Source organism: Canis lupus, chromosome 23 (assembly GCF_011100685.1).
Source record: "Canis lupus familiaris isolate Mischka breed German Shepherd chromosome 23, alternate assembly UU_Cfam_GSD_1.0, whole genome shotgun sequence".
In the NCBI taxonomy this organism is placed as follows: domain Eukaryota; kingdom Metazoa; phylum Chordata; class Mammalia; order Carnivora; family Canidae; genus Canis; species Canis lupus.
The window spans coordinates 37,546,653-37,570,558 of record NC_049244.1 but is presented as its reverse complement, the minus strand read 5'-3'; the positions used below and the strand labels follow the sequence as shown (position 1 = coordinate 37,570,558).

The 23,906-nt window shown below is 54.3% G+C and overlaps 1 protein-coding gene across 4 annotated transcripts in view; it reads right to left on the bottom strand.

Annotated features, from left to right (window-relative positions):
- Window positions 1-23,906, bottom strand: part of SPSB4 (splA/ryanodine receptor domain and SOCS box containing 4) — an 81,322-nt gene that overhangs the window by 38,236 nt on the left and 19,180 nt on the right. For 3 of the 4 annotated variants that reach the window (XM_038571059.1, XM_038571060.1, XM_038571061.1), the window contains one exon: window positions 2,789-2,869. The exons of the other annotated variant lie outside the window; for it this stretch is intronic. In XM_038571059.1, coding sequence (XP_038426987.1) covers window positions 2,789-2,869 — 81 coding nt within the window. The remainder of the gene's footprint in view (window positions 1-2,788; window positions 2,870-23,906) is intronic. 4 annotated transcript variants of the gene reach the window in all.

Genomic DNA, 23,906 nt, shown 5'->3' with positions numbered 1-23,906 from the left:
AATATGCATGTGGAAGGAGGGAAGAGGGGAGACCAGCCAGGCCCTGGCGGCTGGCACACAGCCCTCCTCCAACAGTGCATGGTGGTAAGGTGGCTCTGGAGGTCCGGAAGCTTCCCCAGCTGTGACTAATCCACTGTGGGCCTCATGCCCAGCTTAACCTCTCTGGGCCTCCTCTTTGTCACTTAAGATCAAACATTCTGATGAATTAAATTATGCTCAGTTAGTACAACAGAACGAGCATGGTTTTGAAATGAGACAGACCGGGTTTGGATGCTGGCTCTGCCACTTGTTAGCTGAGTGACCTTGGGCAAATTTAGTGACCTCTCTGAGCCCCAGTGACCTCATCTACAAAATAGAAGAGGAAGTAACGTCTACGGGGCAGATCTGCTGGGAAGACTGACAATATGAAAAGTGCCTGCCGCAATATACGGCATTACTACGTATTTTATTACTGTTGTCATTATGGCCAGCTGGCATTGTTAGGTTTAAGTTCCAAGAAGCCTTGATTTCTCCCTGCCGACTCTATCATGAGAAAAACAACGCTGCTGCTCCCTGCATGACCTCTGCCAATGCTCCCACGTCACCAGGGCTGCCCCGCCTTCTGCTTCCTCTTCCTCTCGGAGTAGGGATCCTGGCACCTTTCATCTCCAAGCAGGTCAGACTCAGCCCCGACCACTGCCCCCTGCCCAGGCCCAGTGCTGACACCTGCCCTGCAGCCACGGTGTGGCCCACAGCCCTCCTCTGAGGACAGAGGGAGGGAGGCAGAGAGAAGGAGCAGGAGTCCAAGCATCAGACTATGTGACCATGGGCAAGTTGCTTCCTCTCTGAGCCTCTTACAATGGGGAGAGCAGCCCCTCTGTACAGTGGAGCAGGGATGAAGGAGTCTGTGGGATATCTAGCACCCACTGGACGCGGGACGGGGTCCCTTCCAGAGGCTGGAGGCAATGCCTCTTCTCCCTCCTTGTCTTGAGACGGTGCCCAGGCTGCGTCCCTCCTTAGCTTCCCTCCCTGCTCTCCCTGCATTAGGGTGCCGAGGCCTGGAGGCCCACTCCCCTGCCATCAGCAAGCTTGGGGGGCCCTGGGTGCAGGAGACTGAGCTCCCGCAGCCGGTCATTCCCCCAGAGGGCCAGCTCATGGGCAGGACACGGGCAAAGCCAGAGGCTTCGAAGGTGGAGAGCAGTAGATGTGGCTAGTGAGGGAGAAAGGCTTTGGCTGATTTCACCCTGAGAGTTTTCATTTTGTTTGCTGGTAATGTTAATGCTGATCGTCCGTCGTCACACCCATCCCCTCACCTGCGACTTATGAGGCCGTTTCGTGCCACACACTCTGTGAGTTATTTCAAGTCCATAATCACGCTGGGAACCAAGGGTGCCCCCCCCCATCCCCTGTACAGAAGAGAGAGTGCAGAAGCTCAAAGAGGTAAAACAGCTTGCACCAGGTCCCCAGCTGGGGGCAAAGGAAGCGGAGATCGGAACCCAGCTTAGCTTGACTCCAGGCCGGCCCAGGCCTCTGCGCCAACGTCCCACGCGGGTTGGCAGGATCCTTCTAGAGCTCGGTGGCTGTGCAGGGGGGGGGGGGGGGGAGAGGCGCTGACTGCGGAGAACGGCAGCACCGGGGCTCACGCAGGCGTTGCTGAGCAGAGCTAGTATGTGAATGAGCTCCGCTACCTCGCTGCTGCTCTGCTGCTCAGGGAAAGGAAGTTGCCTGACAAAGGGAAGTCCCCCTGCGCTGTCACCACCTCCCTGGGGCTGCAGCCCGTGTCCCCGGCCACGCAGCGTGAACCTGGGCCCGGGGACCGTCGGTGGTGAGCACAGCCGTCGTGGCGGGTCCCGAGGAAAGCTGCCATCCCCACGCTCACGGGCCAGCAGCCCCGGTGCCACCCAACCGAGCCCTCTGCGGCCTGTACGGGCCGGGGCAGGAACGTGAGAGAAGCAGGAGTCGGGGCGGCGTGGGTCGGGGTGTCCCCTCAAGCCCCGGCTCTGTCGCTGATGTGGTGAAAAGCTGCACATCTCCCGTAACCTCCCTGGGCCCCCGATTTGTCTCTTACCACGTGGGGGGAATTATGTCCCGTCTTATTGCTCAGGACACCTCTGATGGTCAAAGATAACAGAGACTGGATTCAAGAGTTAAACGGCACTGATAAGAGGCCACGGGCTGGTGGAGGCCACACTTTCTCACTGAGAACAACTCTTTCTATCCCTAATAACGGTTCGTGTTTATGGCACCCTCACCCATGCCCTTTGTCATTAGATGGTTAAAATATGCATAATACACACAGCGTCTCATATGATCTTGCCAACAGCTGTTAGGAGGTGATTCTGGTTTCGATTCCCATTTTGCAGGAGGAGAAACTGAGGCTTGGTTTCTAAGCATTACAGTGCCTAAGGGCTTGGTCCTGGCACCTCTTCCCTTCAGTTGCTACGCTCATTCCCCAGGGGACTTCACACTGTGTCGTGGCTATAAAAGCCATCTATCTTTTATAGATGCTGGGCCTGTCCCCTGCACCCTCTACGCGCCTGCCTCCGGAGCACCTCCTCCCGAATGCCCTATGGGCCTCTTACCCCACCCCACCCCCACCCTCGTGCCCAAGGTCAGGCTCCTGATGGCCACCCCAACCTGCGGTCTTCCTCATCTCACTTAATGGCATCTCCACTCTTCCAGTTGCTCGGCCCCAAAATCTGGGGTGGGGGTGTGTGTGTGTGGGGTCATCCCTGACTCCTTGACCCCCTTGTCTTTCTCTCACCCACTCCAGCAAATGCTGTTGGAATTTTTAAAATATATGATTTACCTCCTGATCCGGGCCACCAGCCCTTGTATTGAAGTAGCCTCCGAAGGGGCCTCCATGCATCTACCCTGGCCACGCTGCAATCTGTTGAAGACCACAGTTAGAGAGATTAGAGAGATCCCACTAATACCTAAGGCAGAGCATGTCGCTCCTCTTCCCAAGAGTCTGTAGTGACTCCCCACCTCACTCAGAGAAAAAGCTACATGCCATACCTGATCTGTCTATCCCTGTGCCTACCTCCTCTCTGGCTTCATACCCTGCACAGCACATGTGTCTCAGGGCCTTCGCACCTGCTGTTACTGCTGCCTGGATGGCCCTTCCCAGATGTACCCACATGACTCACTGCTACTCCTGTTTCAAGTCCTTGGCTCAAATGTCTCTCTCTCTTTCTCTCTCTCTCTCTTTTTTAAAAATATTGTATTTATTTATTCAGGAGAGATAGAGAGAGAGGCAGAGGCACAAGCAGAGGGAGAAGCAGGCTCCCTGCAAGGAGCTCAATGCGGGACTCGATCCTGGACCCTGGGATCATGCTCTGAGCTGAAGGCAGACGCTCAACCGCTGACCCACCCAGGCGTCCCTCAAATGTCTCTTTCTCAACAAGGCCTCGGCCAACACACTCTAGCCCTTTCTCTACTTTTCTCCATAGTACTCATCACTAGCTAACATTTTAGTCACTTATTGCCTGATTGTCTATTTCCATCTACTAAAATATAAGCTTCATGAAGACAGAGGTTTTTGTCTGTTTTGCCTCTGCCATTCGTATCTCAAGTGCCTACCAGTGATTATTACTTAGTAGGTGCTCAATTAATGTGCAGAATGAGTGAATTTTTAAAAAAATGGCTTGCGCAGGGTCACATGGTGGTAGAGTTAGGGTTTATGTTTTGGGCTGACCATACTGTGTATTTCCAATCTGAGGGGCAAGGGGTCAGAGAGAGAGAGAGAGAGAGAGAATCCTTCTGCTTATCCCTTAATTTATAAGCAGTCTAGAAGGAGGCAGGACCTGAAACAAGGGGTGGAGGTATTCATGAATGTCCCCATCTCCCCACCCCCAAATGGATCCACTCAGATTTGGTCAGCTGCTTTCAAACAAGCAAAAAAGAACAATCCCAAAGCAGGCTCTAAAGTGACTTTCCCAAGGTTACCCAGCTGATTAGGGGCAGAGCTGTCAACGTTCACAAATTCTGGAATGATTTCTGTGAAATCCCTGAAAATTGGTTTTTCAAAGATAACCGGCTTTTGACAAATTCCCCAAAGAACGAAGTAAGGGCCTCTGTCCAAACGCGTCCATCATCTCCTCTGTTCCTGACCCTAAGGCTGCTGCCAGACACAGGCCTGCTTGTGAAAGTCGCGATAAAAGAATCCATCGCAGCCGAGGAAAATGATAGGCTGAGTCAGGAGGAACACCACATCTGCTCCCTGTCCTCCCTCCCCTCCCCCCCTTGCCTCCACACCTTGGCCTGCCTCACCCCTTCGGGCTCTGTCCCACTTGGCAAACGCCCAGGTTTCAGGCCGCAGAGGTCCCTTCCTCTGCAGAGCTCTCCTTTATCTGCCATCTGTGCCGTGTGTCCCCTTTCTCTGTTTTCTGTGGTCTATGGGCACCTGCAGCCCTTACTGGACTGTTCTGCTTCTGCTCGACAAATGAGCTGGGTCATGTCGGCCCGTCTTTGTAGCTGCAAAGCCCAGCTCAGAGCTGGCCTGGGGGAGGTGGAGAAGGCTCAGCCAGTGTCTGGACTGACCTGCTGGATGAGGACGGGGATTTGTGACACACTCCCCTTCCTTGAGGATCAGTCTCCTCCAGCTGGGATCAGTCCCATCCTTGGGGGCCGTGGGCGCCCACAGCGAGCAGGATCAAGGCCGCCAGGAAGGGCTGCCAGGTGCACGAACCCGCGCCTGAATTCCCCACTGCAGTGTGGCACTGAGTCACCAAGGAAGCAAGCAGCGGAATGGTAAGTACAGTCTGGTCTCATTTGCACTTTGTGAAAAGCACACATTCGTATTTAGATACGGATGCAGATGTGCTTGTATATACCCTAGAACGTGTCTGAGGAGCCCTATAAGACACTGGTCAGAGTGGGCTTGGCTTAATGGGGGCTCCCCTGAGATGATGCTTTGGGAGCAGATAGCTTTTAGGGGGAGATGATCTCTGAAAGTATGAGAGGGAGTGCAGAGCACAACAGGGATGGGAGGAAGACAAGTGTGGGTATGTTGATGAACTGACACAGATGGGGGCCTTTATCCACAGACCCCTCTCCCTGCAACAGTTGAGGGGTACCCCCAAGTTGTAGCTGCATCCAGCCGAGTGGCTGCCTGCCGCTCAGGACAGAGCCTAGGCACATGCCACCACAGGGCCAAAACAACCGGCCTGGGGACGCCCACCACAGCGGCTCTGAAACCCAGGGGGCTTAGGGGGATGAGGCACGGGCACCCCAAGAACCTGCCAGAAAACGGGGATGGATGGGGAACACTTTTTATATCCTCGTGTATATGCTGATTTGTAACGTATATTCAGCATATAGAAGCAGGAAACTCGCCTCTCCGCCTGCCACCTACGAGAAACCTTTGATGACCTGCTTGGAGGACAGCCCTCCAGCATTATTTCTTGGTGTGGATTCACACATATGTATTTGGTGCTTGCGGACTGACGGGAGCGTAACTCTGCGCCCTGTGTGTGTCCCCCGCGTAATGCTGGCAGGGCCTTCCTTTGAGGCTGCTGCTAACAGCCTCTGCAGTCCAGGGGAGCGGGGTGGCCAGCTGCGGGTCCACTTCCGAGACAGGCTGCAAGTTGTTGTGGGTCCCGACGGAACTCAGAAAGCAGGGAGACCCCAGAGGCCCGGCTCCCCACCCCACGGCGCAGAGTGGATTTACCACTATGCTGCTGGGGTCCCAAGCTATTAAACATGATGCCGCCTAAATGGCCAACAGGGCTCTAAATCTCTGCTCCAGGGTCACTTCCATTTTCCTGCTCACTGAGCACAACCAAACTTTTGCTTCCTAAAGAAAAGCCTATTCCTTAAGGTGGTAAACACAGAAGCGTCCCCCCACCCCCACGCCCCCTCACAGACCAGGTAACAACTCCTCACTTGTCCCACTCCGCCTCTCCCCCGTCCCCACAGCAGCCTTGCTGGGCGAGGGGGTGCACAGGGCCCAGCCCGCGGTACCAGGCTCTGCTGCTCCCTGGCCCTGCAACCTCAGGCACCCCAGTTCACCGCCTGAGCCTCTGCTTCCTCATCTGGGAAATGGGTATGTCCCACTGACTTCCCAGGACCATCTGAGGATCAGACAAGACCATCCTACAAAGCTGCTGTCATGGGCCCTGACACTGTTGGGACCCAGAGACTGCGGCCACCCTGACTTCTCTCCTCCTGCCGGGTCTGTCCTCCTGGGTTACCTCCCCACGTGGCCTGCCCCATCCTCCGCTGTCCTCTGCAATCTTGTCTGCACAGAGTCCGCAGTGCCTGCCACCCCTCCGCGTACCGCGAAGCTTCCAAAAATGTGGCTTTCTTCACGCTTCTCTAGCTCCTCCTGTTTAGCTAAAGTCTAAATGCAGCTGAGAGGTCCAGGCCTGCCTCAGCCTAGCCCCATCCATCACCTTCCCTGCCTGTCACCCTGCCGCAGCCACACTGCTGTCCACACTGCTGTCCGCACTGCCGGCCACATGAGGCCTGCAAGGATAGCCCTCCTCTGAGGTGGGCCCAGGGAGCTCGTCCTCTGAGCTGGGGTCAAGGTCCTGTGTGCCAATCCAACTACCACGGCTCAGGAGCCCTGGTCCTCTGCTGTGTGTCACCTCAGGGGCAGCTGTCCCTGAAGCTCCGGGCCCTCTCCACCCCCAGCCCCAGGCTCTCTTCTCCTCTTAAAATCAGTGCCTGCTCCTCTTTACGTTCCCAAACAGGACGGTATAGACTCTGGATCAGTTCACCCAAGAAGTCACACCTTGACTTCATTTCCCACCGGATGTATGACCGTGGGCAAGTCCTTAGGCCCCAGTTGTCTCAGGAGTAATGTTAATAGCAGCCCAATTCTCAAGTGTTTTTAGGTTAAAGGAGCTGTTGATGGAGCCTGGGACACGGTGTGGTTCCTCTAATCTTCTCTGTAGTTCTGGCTTGTCTGCTGTTCTATGTGTTGCTGTACAGCTATCATGTCACTAATCCTCGGGCCACAGGGTAGGTCAGGCTATCCTTGTTTTGTTACAAATGAGGAAAGAGCAAAGAGGAGTAATTTACCCAGAATCAAAGCCCCGGCCTGCCCGATACCAAAGTTGGGCTCTTCCGAGCGATAACCTCTTACACGCGCACACCACGTGCTGGGCTCCAAGCCCTTCACGTACATTTATCACATGTGTGAGCCTCACAATGGCTCTACAGGGTAGGAACTACTGTTCTCGTCCCCATTTCACCTAAGGAAACCAAGGCACAGAGAAGTCAAATCAATATGCAAGGTCACACGGTGACCACCGCGGAGCCAGATTGGAACCCAGGCAGGCGGAGGCCAGAGCCTGTGCTCCTAACCGCTATCCTCTGCGTCTCTTCCCTACTTTGCCCTCCCGTCTCCCATGTGACTCTCCCAACCACCCCTCGAGATAGGGGGTGGGACTCTGACACACAGCAGGTGTGAAATTAAACCAGGAGACAAGGCATTTCCGGCTGTGAAAACGAAATGGCTCAAAACTTTCCTCGGATGCAGGAGGCATCGTTGCATTCTGGAAGACCTCTCCCGGAGGCATGAGGCTGCAGCGAGTTAGGGATGGCGCGTTTCTTTCTTGTCCTCCTGGTCCGTGCTCTAACTGCACAGACCATTCTGTGCAGACTCTAGGCTTGCGGGAGGGCAACGGGTACCTTAAGGAGGCGGTAGATCAGAAACAAAATCAGACTCCAGAGCACCAAGGAACCCCACGCCTAGAATTCTGCTGAGCTTTGGGGCTTTGGAGAAGGACTGATCATGTGCCCGGCTCTGTTTGCAGGAACCACACCAAACACCTTGGGGACCCTTTGGGGGAGAGGAGCTTCTGGCCTTGACCAGCAAGACAAGCACGGGGATGCATGCTGTTGGCTCCATGCCCAAGCAAAGGGAGGCCCTGCTAACTGAGCAGTGTTCTTTCCCACGGAGGCAGGGTAGGGCCTCAGGATCCTTTACAGAAAGCAGTACCTACTGATAAGAACTGCAGTTCTCATCTTTCTTGAGGCGAAGAACGGTATGTGATCACATTTTGACCACTGAGCTATAAGGGGAAGCATGGTGTGGTGATTTTGAAACAACTTTTTAAGGGAAACAGTGCGCCCTCCTTCATCCTCTTCTTCTGTCCTACTGCCTGAAGTGTGGGTGCAAAAGCTGGAGCTCTGGCAACCATTCTGGACCATGAAGGTACCTTTGGGAATGGAAGTCACAAGCTGGGAAGGTAAGGTAGCAGACAGAAGGAACCTGGAGCATGATCACCTCGCAGAGCCTCACAACATCACTGGACTGTCTGCTTCTTGGCTTCTCTTAAACGAGAGAAGTGAACCCCTATTCTTGTTTAAGCCTACAGTATTGGGATTTTTTGGTCCCAGACAACCAGGCCTGATTCATATTAATACACATCCAGCCCCCAGGTCCTCCCCCAGGTGTACTTCCAGCATGCTCTCCAAATTGTCGGCCCCTGAATCTATGAAGCTTGCTTCATACCTCATGCCTGTCCCTGCCATGTGCTACTCCTCTGAAACACACATCCTCTTCATTTGGCAAATACCAACTCATCCTTCAAAACTCAGCTTGAGGGATGCCTGGGTGGCTCAGTGGTTGAGCGTCTGCCTTCAGCTCAGGGTGTGATCCCGGGGTCCCGGGATAGAGCCTGCATCGGGCTCCTCGCAGGGAGCCTGCTTCTCCCTCTGCGTGTGTCTCTGCCTCTCTCTGCATGTCTCTCATGAATAAATAAAATCTTTTAAAAATGTTGAAAACTCAGCTTGAGTTCCACGGTTACAGCACATCCACCTTCTGAGTTTCTCACAGTGCTCTGGGTCTCACGCTCAACTGTAGCCCCTAACCCCCTGTCCCGTAATTATATCGAAAGCTGTCTCTGGGTGCTCCTGATGGTGTAAGGGCAATGTCCCAGCTTCCCAGCTTCCCAGCGGGCCCAGGCAGAGGAAGCATGGTAAATGTCAAATGAATGAACAATATATGAATGATTGCCTGGAGGGGTCAGACATTCCATGCAAAAAAGCTATAGTAGCTGCTGTAGCCAGGGAAGGCTTCCTGGAGGAGGGGGAGACAATGGCACAGAGCACACCAGCTCTGGCCAAGCTACTGCCTGTGGTAGAGAAAGTAGGCACCACGAACTCTCCAGAGATCTTTATATGGCTTAATGGAATGTCTCCAAGACAGTCCCTAAGTGTCTCTGAGAGGTCACGGCCCCCCAGCTAGAGCCTGGATCACGGATTGGGAGTGATTGACAGGGCAGCTGTGTAAAGGAGCTCCAGGGCCCTGGGTCAGGCAGGGGAGGGGTCAAGCATTGTTAGAAGCTGAGCTTACTCTGCGCTGGCGTTGTATGGCCATCTGGTTCGGGTCAGAGGTCTCCAGGGACAGGTTTGATTTATAGGCCAGTGCGGTGGCCCGGGCGGCATGGAAGGGAGGGCACAGAGAGGCCAGGGAAGGGGTGTGTGGGGGGAGGAGGAGGCAAGGGCCAGGCAGAGGCCCCCTCAAAGGCTGAGCAAGCGTGGTGCTTCTGCTCTGGGCCATGGGGCGCTTCAGGTTGCATTTAATGGAGAAACATTACAAAAGAAAGTACTGAAAAAAAACAAGAAGTCTTTACTGTGTGCCCACTATCTACCTGGGACTCTATGACATGCTGCTGCTGTCAGGGAGAAGAAACAAATCCACACGAGCTCTGTCCCCGACGCCAGGCCTTGGGAGCTGTGCTTGGCTTTTCACGTTGGCAGGCTCACTGGCCTCTCTGTGCCACCCTGCAGCAGAGCCATTGTTAGCCATCTTACAGATGGTGACAACAAAGCAAAAGTGCAGAGTCCCACAGCCTGGAATGGCATAGGTAGGATTCAAACTCGGGCTTTCTGCCCAATTCAGAGCCTTTCCCCTCTGCCCTGAAGAGCCTTCAGAAGGTTCTGGAGCTAGTGGAGGGAGAGGACACAGGGCCCAGAGTCCAGCAAGGAGGAGCCACAGAGAAAGACATCTGAGGATTAGTCTCTAAGAAGGTGGTGGTGCCCTCATCTTTTCTGGGTTACAGAGCCCTGTGGACTCCCTCTATCCACCCAAACGTGCTCCAGGAGCACAGAATGGAGTTGCGACTATGGACCGAGACCCCCGAAGAGGACTTTATGTATTTTTTAAAAGAGATTTTATTCATTTTATTCATTCATTCATTCATTCATTCATTCGAGACACAGAGAGAGAGGCAGAGACAGAAGCAGGCTCCCTGCAAGGAGCCCAATGCTGGACTCAATCCCGGGACCTTGGGATCATGCCCTGAGCCAAAGGCAGACGCTCCACCGCTGAGCCACCCAGGTGTCCCCACAAAGAGGACTTTAAAAACGAAGTTGGCATCTCTCTGAGCCTTGAGAAAGGCAGATGGAGAAGTGAGGCTGGCATCCAGGCAGGGGGCACAGCGTAAACAAAGGTGCAGGGCTGGGGGATCCCTGGGTGGCTCAGCGGTTTAGCGCCTGCCTTCAGCCCAGAGTGTGATCCTGGAGTCCCGGGATCGAGTCCCACGTCAGGCTTCCGGTATGGAGCCTGCTTCTCCCTCTGCCTGTCTCTGCCTCTCTCTCTCTCTCTCTCTCTCTCTCTATCATGAATAAATAAGATCTCTTTAAAAAAAAAAAAAAAGTGCAGGGCTGAAATATGCCTGGTGAGATGTAAATGATGGTCTGAGGACTGGAGGCCACACTCCTGTGCTGGAGGTTCTGAGCCCTGCTGAGGGAAGCCACCCGCAGGACACATCTCCTTGGCTTGGCCTAGAGAAAGGGACACTCCTAAGACCCCCTCTCCCCAGGGAAGAGCCAGCTGGAGCCTCCCTCCCGGCAGGAGGCTGAGAACATGGGGCCCATGCTTGGTCCATGTCCTCTGCAGGACATGTCCTGAACTAAGAGGGGTTCCACCCAGGGTTCTATTTGGGGTGTGAGGGGTGGGTAGCACAGGGACAACGGAGAAACCAGAGAGCACGGTTTCCATGGGCCCTGAAAACTAGCTGGAGGAAGCCACCCCTCTAGCTCCTTGGATATACAAGGTGTCCCCACTGTCCAGTGAAGACACCTGAGGCTTGGGCGGAGGGGGTTGAGAGTGTCCTGTGGCTGGCCCAGGTCACACAGCTCTGCAAAACCTGGCCTTAAACACACATCTAGAGAAGTTCTGATCGTTAAGCTGAGGCTAAGCAAGGAAAACAGGGACGCAATAGGGCCTAGTAGCTGGTTTAAGAACCCTGCTACAGCTCGTCGTGATCAGAGGAAAGATACCAGGAGCAAGAAAGGAGGCCTTTGGGACATCCTGAAAGGGAGCCTTCAAACTTGGAGTTAGACGGGTAAGGCTCCAACTCCTGTTCTGGCCCTGAGACCTTTCAGCTTCTCACAGCCTTAAGTTTCCTCATCCGTGAAATGGGGACGTTAATATGACCCACACGGGGCCGAAAGGACTGAATGCATGTGTGTGTGTGTGTGTGTGTGTGTGTGTGTGTATTGATATATGTATGTATATGTTAAGAACACTGGGGCAGGGAGATGTTTATCAAATGGTTTATCTCTGACTTGTCCTCACTGCCATTCTTCGGGAAGCACACCAGGTCTGTGGCAGGAAAGGTGGCGGGGGCTGGGCTCGGGCTCGGGCTCACCTCTGGGTCCTGCACGTCCATGGTGCAGACCTCAGGAAAAGCCAGAGGCAGCCTGAGTGACGAACCCACCCAAGGCTGGTGTGTAGTGGGCCATCCGCCCTCCACCAGCCAGCCAGCCCGTCACCTCGCCGCTAGACTCGCAGATGAGAAGCTGCTTTCTGCGTGGGGAGGGGGCCGCATGGGGAAACTAGACACCAGGCTACTTCCTGCCCAGGGCACTCTGTGAGGTGCCGGGAAGCCCAGCTCTGGCCTCTGCCCTCTGCCCTGGATTTGTTTACACACCGTGGGGCTGGGGTCAGAGCCTGAGCGGTGCTGTGGGGTCAGAAAAAGACCAGCAGGCCTGGCCAGATGTGCCTATGTGTCAGGGACAAGGAGAGCGTCCGACGACTCTGGAAGCGTCTGGAAGGCTGCTGGGTCAGGAGCAGAGCGGCCAAGCCTGCGCGGCCCCTGCACGGTGGCCACCAGCACCCTTCTGTTCACCCGCATGGGGCAAGCGCCTGCGTGTTCGGAGCCGAGGGGACGCAGGGAGAATGTGCTGGTCCCCTTCTCCAAAGAGCCCATTTGGAAAGGCAGGGCGGACGCCCCAGAACCTTAAACTCACCCCTCAGCCCAGGCTATGGTTGCAGGTCAACGTGAAGAGTCAGCAGTGCTCTGGGACACTGTCTCAGGCGTGACTTGGCTGTACCATTTACGGTGGGCCTTCCAGAGCCTGATCTTAGTGCATTCAGTAAAAACCTTTTCTTTGGTCTCCCCTTTTACCCACGAGCAGGTGGAGGCCCCGTGGGCTCAGGAACTGGCCCAAGGACACAGATCTAGCAAGGGGCAGGCTGCTCCCCACCCCAACCCAGCCTGAATCCCGGGTGGCCTGGGCTTTGGCTTCCTTGCAGCAGCTGCCCCTCCCCAGATGGGGCTCCTGGCCCCTGTGGTCCCCAGGCCCTCCTCTTCGGCATTCCAGGCATACCTCCTGTCACCGCCCCACTGGCTCTCCCCGCCCAGGACCTTTGACATTCTCCAAGGTTTCCTGGTTGTGCCCAACACTCCCTGGAAGGGCATCTGTGCCAAATCTTCTTCCCACACCCACCCTGCTCAAGCCAGGCCCCCAGGAGACCCGACCCTCCTCTCCCGGCACTGACTCCAGGGTGATGGGAACAGGGGCCCACACCCCTCCGTTATGCTCCCTGGTCCTCCCCAGGGGCTCTGAAGCAGTGCTGGCCTCCAGAGCTTTGTGCAACGATGGAGACGCTCTGCATCTTCCCGCCCAACATGGTAGCCATCAGCCGCAAGTTGCTATGGAGCACATGAATGTGGCCGGTGCAACTGAGAAGCTGAAGTTTTATCTCACTTTAATGAATTTATTATTTTTTTTAAAGATTTACTTATTCATGAGGGAGGGGGGCGCGCAGAGACATAAGCAGAGGGAGAAGCAGGCTCCCCACAAGGAGCCTGATGCGGGACTCGATCCTGGGACCCCAGGATAACGTCCTGAGCCGAAGGCAGACGCTCAACTGCTGAGCCACCCAGGGATCCCTAACTTGAATAAATTTAAACTCAAATGCAAGAAGCCGGCTGTGGCTAGTGGCTGCTGTACTGGATAGCACAGCCGTGTAAAATGTCTGTCATCCAAAATATCAGCCGTGCAGATAGTCTCCGAATATTAGATAGCACAGAATAACGGAGATCCTCTGAGGTCATCTTGTCCGATCCCCTCCTTCCTGCAGTGGAGGCACAAAGGCATAGAGAGGGGAGGTGACTTGCCCAAGGTCACACATAGCCGGCGGCTAAGCTGAAATGGGGCTGAGCCAGCTTACCTGGCTCCAAATCTAGCATTTTTTTCCAGGACCTAACCCCTTCTTCCCTCTTTGCCACCCAACACCAGATTCCGGGTAAATGAAGTTTAGTTCAGCTTGAGAATGCTTTTTCAACTCTCAAACATCGGAATACTCCATTTTGCCACAACACTTTGAATAGCTGAGGGAAGCTGACGGTGCCAACCAAAAAGGAAACAGCCCTGCACCTGCTGTGTACCTCCTGAGTGGCTCACCCAGCCTGAAGTGACAAGCGCCCGAGCCAACAGACATGCCTATCAGAGCCCTGGAGCTCCCCAACACCAGGGGACAGAACACAGGGCAAAATCCACCATCCAGAACCCACCCAGCTGTCCCACTCCCCGAGGTGCAGCCAAGAATATGAAGAACGAAGCACAGTAGACAGTGGCTGGCCCAGACCTTGGCCATGGTGGTGGGGTAGGCTCCAGGCCCTGGGTCACCTACCCACCACCCAGATAGGGAAGACTGTGAGCCACAAATCCCCAGCCACGGCTCACTCAGGCTCACTGGACAACCCGAAGGAACAAAAGATCAGTGAAGGGCAGAGACCTGCCCAGGCCCACATGGGCTTCCTTGCTCCGTAGAGGCCCCTTCTCTTGGCTGGACTGCCAGATGGCTCTTAGTAGACCCATGGAGCCCTATTGTGTTCACACACACACCCCTAGAATCAGCTTCTGGAACAGTGACAAGGTGGAGAAATAACAGATGGGGTTCAAATCAGCTCTCCCACTCACTGCGCAACCAGGGCAAGGCTGCCAAACTTTCTGGGCCTCAATCAACTTATCTATAAAATGGAAATGGCGATATCCACCTCAGTCAAAGGCCACCTTCACCAAAGTTCATTCGGTAGAACCGGGAGGCACGCACCAATAGAGAAGGAACTTTAAATGCTGCTTCTTTAAAACAAGGTCATTGACTTTTTTTTTTTTTAAGATTTTATTTATTTATTCATGAGAGACACACAGAGAGAGGCAGAGACCTAGGCAGAGGGAGAAGCAGGCTCCCTGCGGGAAGCCTGATGTGGGACTCGATCCCAGGACCCCGGGATCACACCCTGAGCCGAAGGCAGACGTTCAACCACTGAGCCATGGCGTCCGTCATGACAACTTTTTAAAAAACAGTGAATCACCTGAGTCTGTAGGATGAAAGAAAATGCCACAGCCTGCAGGCCCCCAAGTCCAGCCTTTGCTATTCCCTAATTCCCACAGCCCTGGCTGGCTCCCCTCGGCCATAGACTTGTCGCCTTGTGCTCACCAACCCCGTTTTCCCCAGATCCTCCCAGGGCTGCCTCCACTTACCATCTGGGTCTCCAATTCCCCTCCCTGGCAGCAGCCTGGAGGACCCCCCCCCCCCCCATCATGGTCTCCTGTGTTGCTCATTTAGCCACATTTCTATCTAGAATTATCATAGATTTGTTTTTTTCTGCTTCTGTCTCTCCTCCTAAATTGTCATCACAATACCCCCAGTGCCTGGTACATCGGAGATGTTTAAAAAAAATAGCCATTGACCGATCGGCTGAGTGATAGAAAGCCTCTCTCACTGTGACCATGGCTCTCCAGCTGACTGTGGCTCCATGGAGAGTGGAAAGGGGGCCTGCTTCGCTCCCCGCTGCAGCCCAGCTCCTGCCCCCGGTCAGCACAGGTCAGGCTTTTCATAAACACCAAGTGAAGGGATAAATCACCTCCTTATAACCGCAGAATAGACTGGCCCACGCAGGACCGTTTGTGGTTGAGGGAAGAGCAATGGCTTATTTATACGAAGATCAAATTAGTGGCTATGGGCAGAGTGCAACTAATTTCCATTTACTATTCCTGGCTAATTGGAAACTTCTGAGGATTCCCTTTGCCGCCGTTTCAATGGGAAGCTTGTAGACTCTTTTGTGCAGATGCTGTAGGAAGAAAGTGCTCTTGTCTCTGAGCCTCGTCCTCCACCTGAACCTGCGGTGGTTTTCACCCTGCCACGTGGACTCTGAGCTATCCAGTCATTCATTCGATAGATGTTCACCGAGAACTCACCATGTGCCAGATGCTCACCAGGACAGATGGGATGACATCGCCTCTGCCAGCAGGGAGAAAAACAGTAACTCCGGAGGTCTCAATACTGCACCTCCGCCATCCCAAAGGTGCAGAAGCAGCACACATTCCTGGACCTCTCAGTCCTCACACACCATGACACTCATTCCTTCCCTGAGACTTCTGGAGTCTCCTGAACCCCAGAGGTGCTGGACTAGCCATACCACCCCCACTCGGCACCTGGCCTCCAGGTGAGCCCTCCAAGTGGCCCTCAGCTGTGACTCTGGCTCCTCACCCCAGAGGCGGCCACGCTTAGGAAGATGAACAGGATCCCACACGCTCTCCCTAGCCAGGCCTCGGCACCAGACAGACAGCTGTCATCCACCTCACTGAACACCAGAAGCAAACCTGCCTTCACCCTGGGATACCCTCGTGAAATGCATTTTGAGGGAGAAACATCAACAGGGACAAGATCTGGAACGTGGCTGTAGCCCCAAATGGATCACCCCAAACATTTGCACTTAAATGGCTCCAAAGCCAAGGCGACAATATCTTTGCGGGTGGCTCTGGCCCCTTGCTGTTCCCCAGCGGGGTCACCGGCCTCGGAGGTGGGGAAAGGTGAGGAGCACCAGGTGCCTCGTCAGGTGTGGTCCAAGAGCATCATGACGGGCGGCCTGTGCCCACCGGGGCTCCCAGCAGGAGGGTCCCGAAGCAGGGCTCACAGCTCTATTTATAGAAACGCCACCACTACGGATGAAGAACTAGGAAGAACCAGCACGGCAGTATTTTCCAAGCTCACGCTGTCTCGGCTTAATTTCATCCCAAGCAAATAAATCATTAAGGAGGCACCGAGTCTTGGAAGATCTGATGAAGAAGGGCCATTAAACGGTACAGCCTTAACTTGAATTATGGAAGGCCTCAGACAAGCAGCCTTATTAGTGTCTGGGCTGGGCTGTAACTTATGCTAACTGCCCCCTTGCCTTAACCAAGGGACACGACTGGGAGGATCGGCTGGCTTCCTGACCGCAGCAAACAAATGCTGCTGCCAGCCTGGGAGGCTGTTGGCTCTCCCCAGTCGTTTCTACACCATCCTGCAGATTTGCTTACCCCGTTCATTGCTACCCCTGCAGCACCCACTCTGCCTCCGCGCGGCTCCCGTGCACCCAGGTGAGAATGAACACAGCGTGGCTGTCCTGTCCTTAGGGGGTTTAAATGCTGTGCCAGTGGGATTGCTGACGCCAGCTCCAGTAAACCCTTCTGCTAAGGCCCGAGACCACCAGGAAAGCTGAAGCAAGGCTCACGGTGACCCTGTGTGGCCTGGAGGTTTTTGGGGGGGGGGGGGGTGCTGAGCCGGCCATCCGGATCCCGGTGCAGATGGCTGCCTCCGAGTTTGTGCTGTGAGTGGGCTCTTCATCCCCTTGGCCTCAGGCTCTTCGTGTGGGCAGTGGGGTACCAGTACCTTCTCCTCTTCTGTGGGCACTAAACGAGCTAACATGCATGGGGCCCTTACTAGCATTCGTACAGGGCTATGGGGGTTTAAATAAGACGATGGGATGCATGAGCAGCACCAAGCGGTGTTTGGCCTTTTGTAGGTGCTCGATCAATGACTGTTGAACAAAGAGCCATTTCTATTTGCAGTAATCCTTTCCCAAACAAAGTTGGCTTCATGGGAAAGTCACAGATTTCCTTGTATATACCTTGCTGGTAATTGTGCAAATTTGGGTTCCAGTACAGGTAAACTGAGTCACACAGTGGTTGAGGGAGGATGAGAACAAGAGGGAAATGGGGCTGGGTAGGAAAGGGAGGAAGTGTAGAAGACACAGCTGGACAGTGGAAGAGTGGGGAGTGGGGGGAGGGCAGGGCACAGGAACTACCCTCCTGTCCACCAAGCAGGAGGGGTGGTGGGTAGAGCCAGGCTTGGTAACACTAGGCCTTGTTGGGGGGTGGGGAGGAAACAGGCCATATCCAACAAAGAGGTCGGCACAGACCAAGGCAGGGAGGAATAAGCAGACTGGTTTGGCTGCAGGACCAGACTGGGGGTTAGAGAGGTGGACGGTGGGAGTAGTGGACAAGCCATGCATGTGGAAGCCTCGCCCGGTGCCCTTCCCTCAACATTGCAGCAGCATGAGACTCACCCAGGGGCTTGTCGGAAATGCAGATTCTTGGGCCCTACACATACCTCCTAGGTCAGAACCTCATTTAACAACATCCCAGCTGACCTGAATGCCCAACAGGGTGTGAGAAGCACTACTGACACCAAGTCTATGGGGTGAGTCCAATCATCAAATCCACTTTACAGACAAGAATGCTGAGGAAACTTAGGCCTAGCCCATCCGGGTAGGACATGGGGGGACTGGTGATCCCTGGTCTCTGATTGTGCTGAACTCCCTGCTCTATGGTCTGAGCAGGGTCGGGACAGGGTCTCAGACATGCGGGAGGCTCGGGGGAGCCACAGAGGGTCTCAGTGCTGCCCAGGCTGCCAAGGCCACTTCCTAGGAAGGCGTCATTCTCCTCCTGAACTCTGACATGTCCTCTCTCATCTATGTCAGGGTTTCTCAATACAGGCTCATGAACCACATTGGATTCTCACTCTTTTGTTTCTGCACTTTCAAGGGGGACTGGAGGCCTGGGTTTTAGGTCTGGTTCTGCTGCTAATTAGCCAGTGACCTTGGACAAGTCTTCCCATTTCTCTGGTCCAGTCAGTTCCTACCTGTAAAATGGGGGTCTGGCATTGGCTACCAGATGGTACTTGTCTCATTCCAGTGCCTAGGGCCTGCTTCACCCTCCTGCCAGCTCCTCCCGGCCACCTCGTCTCCCCTTCCCTCCAAAGGCCCGACATGGGGCTCCCCCACAGCCGGGCCTAGTGACCATCTGTTCAGAGGCAGAGGCTGCCCCTCAGGCCCAGCACTTCGGCAGCTCGTCCCCACTGAATACATATGCGGGCCACAGCTGGTCAGTAGGCCGCTTATTTGGATCTCCTTGCTGAACACACGTTCACCAAGCAAGTCGCCCCCAGGAACCACAAAACACTTAAACCAGACACTTAGCTGGAAACCTTTGAAACTGCTCATGGGGAAGGCTCGACACTCTCAGCTCATTTGTGATAGACTCACAGTGGTCTTTGAACCTCAGGTGGTATTTCCATTAAGTATCTTTTTTTTTTTTTTAAGATTTTATTTATTTATTCATGAGAAATACAGAGAGAGAGAAGCAGAGATACAGGCAGAGGGAGAAGCAGGCTCCCTACGGGGACTAGATCCCAGGACCCCCCAGGATCACGACCTGAGCCAAAGGCAGAGGCTCAACCACAGAGCCACCCAGGTGCCCCTCCATCAAGTATCTTAAAGAGAAAAGAGACCAAAACCTCCCCAAACCAACATATTCCCTTACACGAAACCCCTCAGATTTCACAACGTGGACCAAAATATACTAACGACAATTATTTCCACATTGAATAACATTGACAGTAATTTTACCCATCTGTGGGAGCTGCGATTGTCATAACCGGATATTTTTAAACCTACATTTTCCCAGGGCCTACTATGTGCCAGGCATGCGCCCCATCACTTTCTGTAGATCACCCACAATCCCAATGCCTGTGGCACAGTATGTTTCTATTATCATTACAGATGAGGAAACTGAGGCTCCAGGGTGAACTGCCTTGCTCAGTGTCATGGCTCATGAGCAGCCCAGTCAGGAGTGAGCCCCAGCTCTTCCCACGAAGCCCCTCTGAGAGGGGGAGGGCAGGCGCAGATGGTTTCCAGTGGCCCTGCGTATGACTCCACGGCGGCCCACGAGCGAGCGACGCTCTCTTGACTGAGCCCGTGTTCCAAAGCCCCCTTCCTGCAGGCGGGACTTCCAAGAGTGAACCTACTCACGACTGTTCAAATGTGACCCCTCCCCCCCCAGAGCAGGGCCACTGTGTCCGAGCATGAACGGTTTTCAGCTGCAAGCCTGTGCCTTTTTGTAGAAAACAAAGGGTAGAGGCCAGTTTCTGAGTGTCCAGATTCTGAATTGAATTGCCCAGCCCATCGTGCCGCCTCCGCCTGGCCCGGGTGTGGGGACAGATGTGCTGTGCTCCACACACAATGCGAGGTGGGAATGGGTCACTCTGGGGTCACGCTTCAAGGGGGCGGCCTCTCAGGGCCAGCCTCCCTCTGTTCCAGCCATCTGTGACTCGGGTCCTGCTCCAGAATAGAAAAGCTCTACAGGTGGCGGGAGGCCAGTATAGTCACATGTACTTAACTCAGCACCTACTAGGTGCCCAGTTCCGAGGGTGTCACGGAGGGAGTCCCTGCCTCCAACGGCTGCCACCGTCAGCAGTGGCAACAGCAGCAACAACACAGCAACCCACACCCATCTGGCTCTGCCCCGTACAGGTGACTTAGCGCACTGACATTCACCTACATAAGGACTGACCAGATTACACAACTCCAATAGTCCGAGTCTAGCACTGTGTTTGAAGCCTCCTGAACAGCAAATTAATGTGATTCTACTGTATTGTAAACTACAAAGCAAATCATTCACAAGATTCGTCAAGTGGCCAGGATGACCTAGGCCCTGGACATGGTACAGTCAGTAATGCCGGGTAAGCACAGTAAGACCCACAGCGCCCTCCAGCACCCGCCCCCCCCATGAGCCACGTGCTGGACCATGCTTCATTTCTGCCTCATTCCTCATACAGCAGCTATGCAAGGCACACATAATTATTCCCACTGCACAGATGGGAGAAAAACGAAGGTTCGAGGATGTTAGTTAGCCAGAAGGGGGCAGAAATGAAATTTAAATTGGAATCAAATGTTTACTCGCAAAGATTGGAAACTGCCTAGATGTCAAAAAAAAAAAAAAAAAATGGGGGTCTGAATAAAATAAAGGATGATACAACCATACCAAGCAAACCCATGCAGCTATTAATAAAGAATGAGGCAACTCTCTGGCAATCATATTAAATAATCGCCAAGCTCTGTTAAAGGGGAAGGGAGAGGCAGACCAATGTTTACAGCATGATCACATTCATGTAAAATTTCTCTGTCATAAAATTCTGGAAGGACACATGAGAAACTATTAATGGTGGTTGCCAGCAGGGAGGGGAGCTGGGGAGCTAATAGCCAGGGGGGTATTTCATTGTAATATTTAAATTTGTTGCTATGGGGGTGCCTGGGTGACTCAGGGGGTTAAGCATCTGCCTTCGGCTCAGGTCATGATCTCAGGGACCTGGGATCCAGCCCCACGTAGGGCTCCCTGCTCCGTGGGGAGCCTGCTTCTCCTGCTGCCTGCTGCTCTGCCTACTGGAGCTCTGTGTCTCTCTCTCTCTCTTTCTGCTAAATAAACAAATAAAATCTCAAAAAAAAAATGTGTTGCTATGTGCACAGCTTGCCTTTCAAAAGTATATGCATAGATATTTTTAAGTCCCTACTGTATTGACTTCCGCACACGCGCCTCCTGGGTCAACACCGCTCGTCCTACGGAAACTTACTCCATATCCACTTGGGGAAAGAAGGTACACATGTGGAAAAGTAAGTGAATGGGGCAGATGGGGGGCACTCGGTGCTAAATGAGGGTGCAGGGGGCAGAGCCCTGGGCTGAGGATGAGTTGGGATCAGGGCAGAAGAATAGGGCAGAGAAGTGAAGGGGAGACCAGGCCTGGGTGGAGAGGGCAGAGGAGCAAGGGCTGACCAGGCCTGGGTGGAGAGGGCAGAGGAGCGAGGGGAGACCAGGCCTGGGTGCAGAGGGCAGAGGAGCAAGGGCAAACCAGGCCTGGGTGGAGAGGGCAGAGGAGTGAGGGGAGACCAGGCCTGGGTGGAGAGGGCAGAGGAGTGAGGGGAGACCAGGTCTGGGTGCAGAGGGCAGAGGAGCGAGGGGAGGCCAGGCCTGGGTGGAGAGGGCAGAGGAGCGAGGGGAGACCAGGCCTGGGTGGAGAGGGCAGAGGAGCGAGGGGAGACCAGGCCTGGGTGGAGAGGGCAGAGGAGCGAGGGGAGACCAGGCCTGGGTGGAGAGGGCAGAGGAGGCTGGGAGGACTGTGGCACCCTGTAGACACATGGGAGTCGAGCAGGAAGGTGGGGAGTTCAGTGCAGACTGACTCTGGCAAGGGGATGGTGCCCTTGTACTCAGCCCAGTAGAAAAGTCTCTCTGGCCTTCATCAATACCAGAAGCCTTGGCCGGCTGCCAGCCTCTTCCCCTGAGCTGCTGCGCCAATAAATACTTGTTGGCAGGTCAATTAAACCATCTAGGAACAGCGTCTGGAAATACAGTTTCCCCGGTTCGATGCAGGTGGACAAGACCTCCCTGCCAGTTAGGCCTGAGATCCTCCGTTTCCTCCTCTCCACCCCCCAGGAAAGACACCCTGGCACCAACACCTGCTCTGCGGAACCGGGCCCTACGCGGTGGGCAGAATGGGGTCGGGGCTGGCCCAGGCGGCAGGGGGCAGGGCACGCGACTCTTCCGGCCTGGGTTTAAGCACAGCTCTGCTGCTGGCTACCTGCTTGGCCTTGAGCAAGTGCACAAATTCTTTACTTTCCAAGATTCCATTTTCCCATCTACGAGATGGAAATAATGGCAACATTGCCCCAACGTTTACTGTATGGGTTAAGAAAGATAGAGGACACTTGGCCCGGAGCACAAAACAGGGGTGGTATTTTAAAAAGTCTGACCGTTATGAGTCCCCTGTCAAAGCGGCACGGGGCTCCAAGCCCACCTGTCCCTGTCTGGGGCCCCTCTCCACTTCCTGTGGCGCTCACACACCACTCACCACCCAAGACCTCCAGGGCAGGAGACAAAGCTGTTCTGTCAACCTTCCTGGCCTCCAACATGTGGCAGGAGGAGCCAGGGAGCAGAGGAGCAGTTCTGGAAACCAGCCTGGAGCCGATTCCAAAGGCCTGGCCCACCTCGCAGCAGTTGGGCCAAACCTCACAGCAGTTGGGACATTTTCAGTGACATTCTCCCGTTAGCGACCAAAGCAGGCCTGATTCCCAGACACCGCTGGGGCTGTCTTGATGCAGCTAACTTTTCAGAACACCCCGTGGAGCTCTGTGCTGAGCCAAGAGCTTTGAGGGCTGGAGATGAAGGCAAGAGGGAGGAGAACAGCCGGGACAGCGTCTCACGGTCTCACCCGGACCCACCGCAGGAAGAAAGGACCAGTTGGCTGCGTGGCCACCCCGCCCGGTGGAGCAGCCTCTCCTTTTCCTTCTCATCCTGCCCCCTTTGCCAACATCTCCACAAGGGGCCCACGGGGCCAGTGTGCCTCGGTTTGAATGTCCTGGTTCTCCTAGTTACTGGCTGTGTGACCTCGAGCAGCTTACTCAGGTTCTCTGTGATTCCATCTCTTCATTGTAAAATGAGATAATAAAGGCATCAGCTGAAAGACTAGCTACAAGGATTAAATGAGTTAAAATTTGTGAATAGGAGGCCAGCCCAGGCTAAGTGCTACATAAGAGGTAGTTATTGGTGGTGTGTTATTACTGCTGTTATCATTTGGGCTGTGGACCTCATCATCCGGAGACAGCTTGCCCAGTTGCCCAGCCTCGGATCCATGCTTCGCTCATATGGCAGGGCCCTGGGCGTCCTGAAGCTCTTTACAGTAAACCCTGAGATGCAGAGCTGCTTCGCTCCATGCCGTGGCTGAAGAATGCATTTAAGACAGGACAGCATGCTTCTAGGAGCTCTGGCCCCAGTGCTTCAGAGTTAAACGTGGTTAGTCCTTTTTAAGTCTTGCTTTCATAGGCATAAAAATTCAAAAACTGAGAAAAGGATATCCATCAACTTACTTCCATCACATTAGAGGAGAAGCTTCCATTAAGGCCACTTTTGTTGTAACCCATAGGTGAAGCTTCCATTAAGGCCACTTTTGTTGTAACCCATAGGTGAATCCCAGGGCTTGGCTCAGCTCGCCTGGTTAATGAAAGCAGTGAGCACCAATTGCTATGTGTCTGCTCTGTGCCCACAAGCTTTATCATGTCCATTTTACAATGGAGAACACTGAGGTTCAGAGAGAGGAAGTAATCCTTGTGGCCAGCCTTCTGGTGAGTGATGAGGCCAGAGCTGATCATGGTCTGTGAGGGGCCCTGGGCACAGTTCTCTCCCCGATGATCTTCTGGGGAAGCCACTCCAGAGAGCAGCCCTGCCTTTCTGCTCCAGAGCCTGTCTCTGACTGTGCTCCCCCTTTTCCCCGTCAGGTCTGAGTGTGGGGACTTGACATCATGTCCACAACCAATGTTGGCTCAGAATTCTCACGTACAAAAGCCCACCTTGGGTCACCGTCCCTGTCCAGGGACTCCCTAGAACCAAATCCTTCCCGGTATCCAGGGCTACCCCTGGTGGACATCAGCTCAGGTCACCAGCTACAGGCATCACACAGTCCCCTCCCAACCAGCCCCTATCAGACTCCACTGCAGCATGTCCTATGGCCCGTTCTATAGTCAGGGCTTATCCTAGGCTGACCATGGCCTTTCAAAGCCCAGAACAGCTCAGGCTCCCCCTTTCTG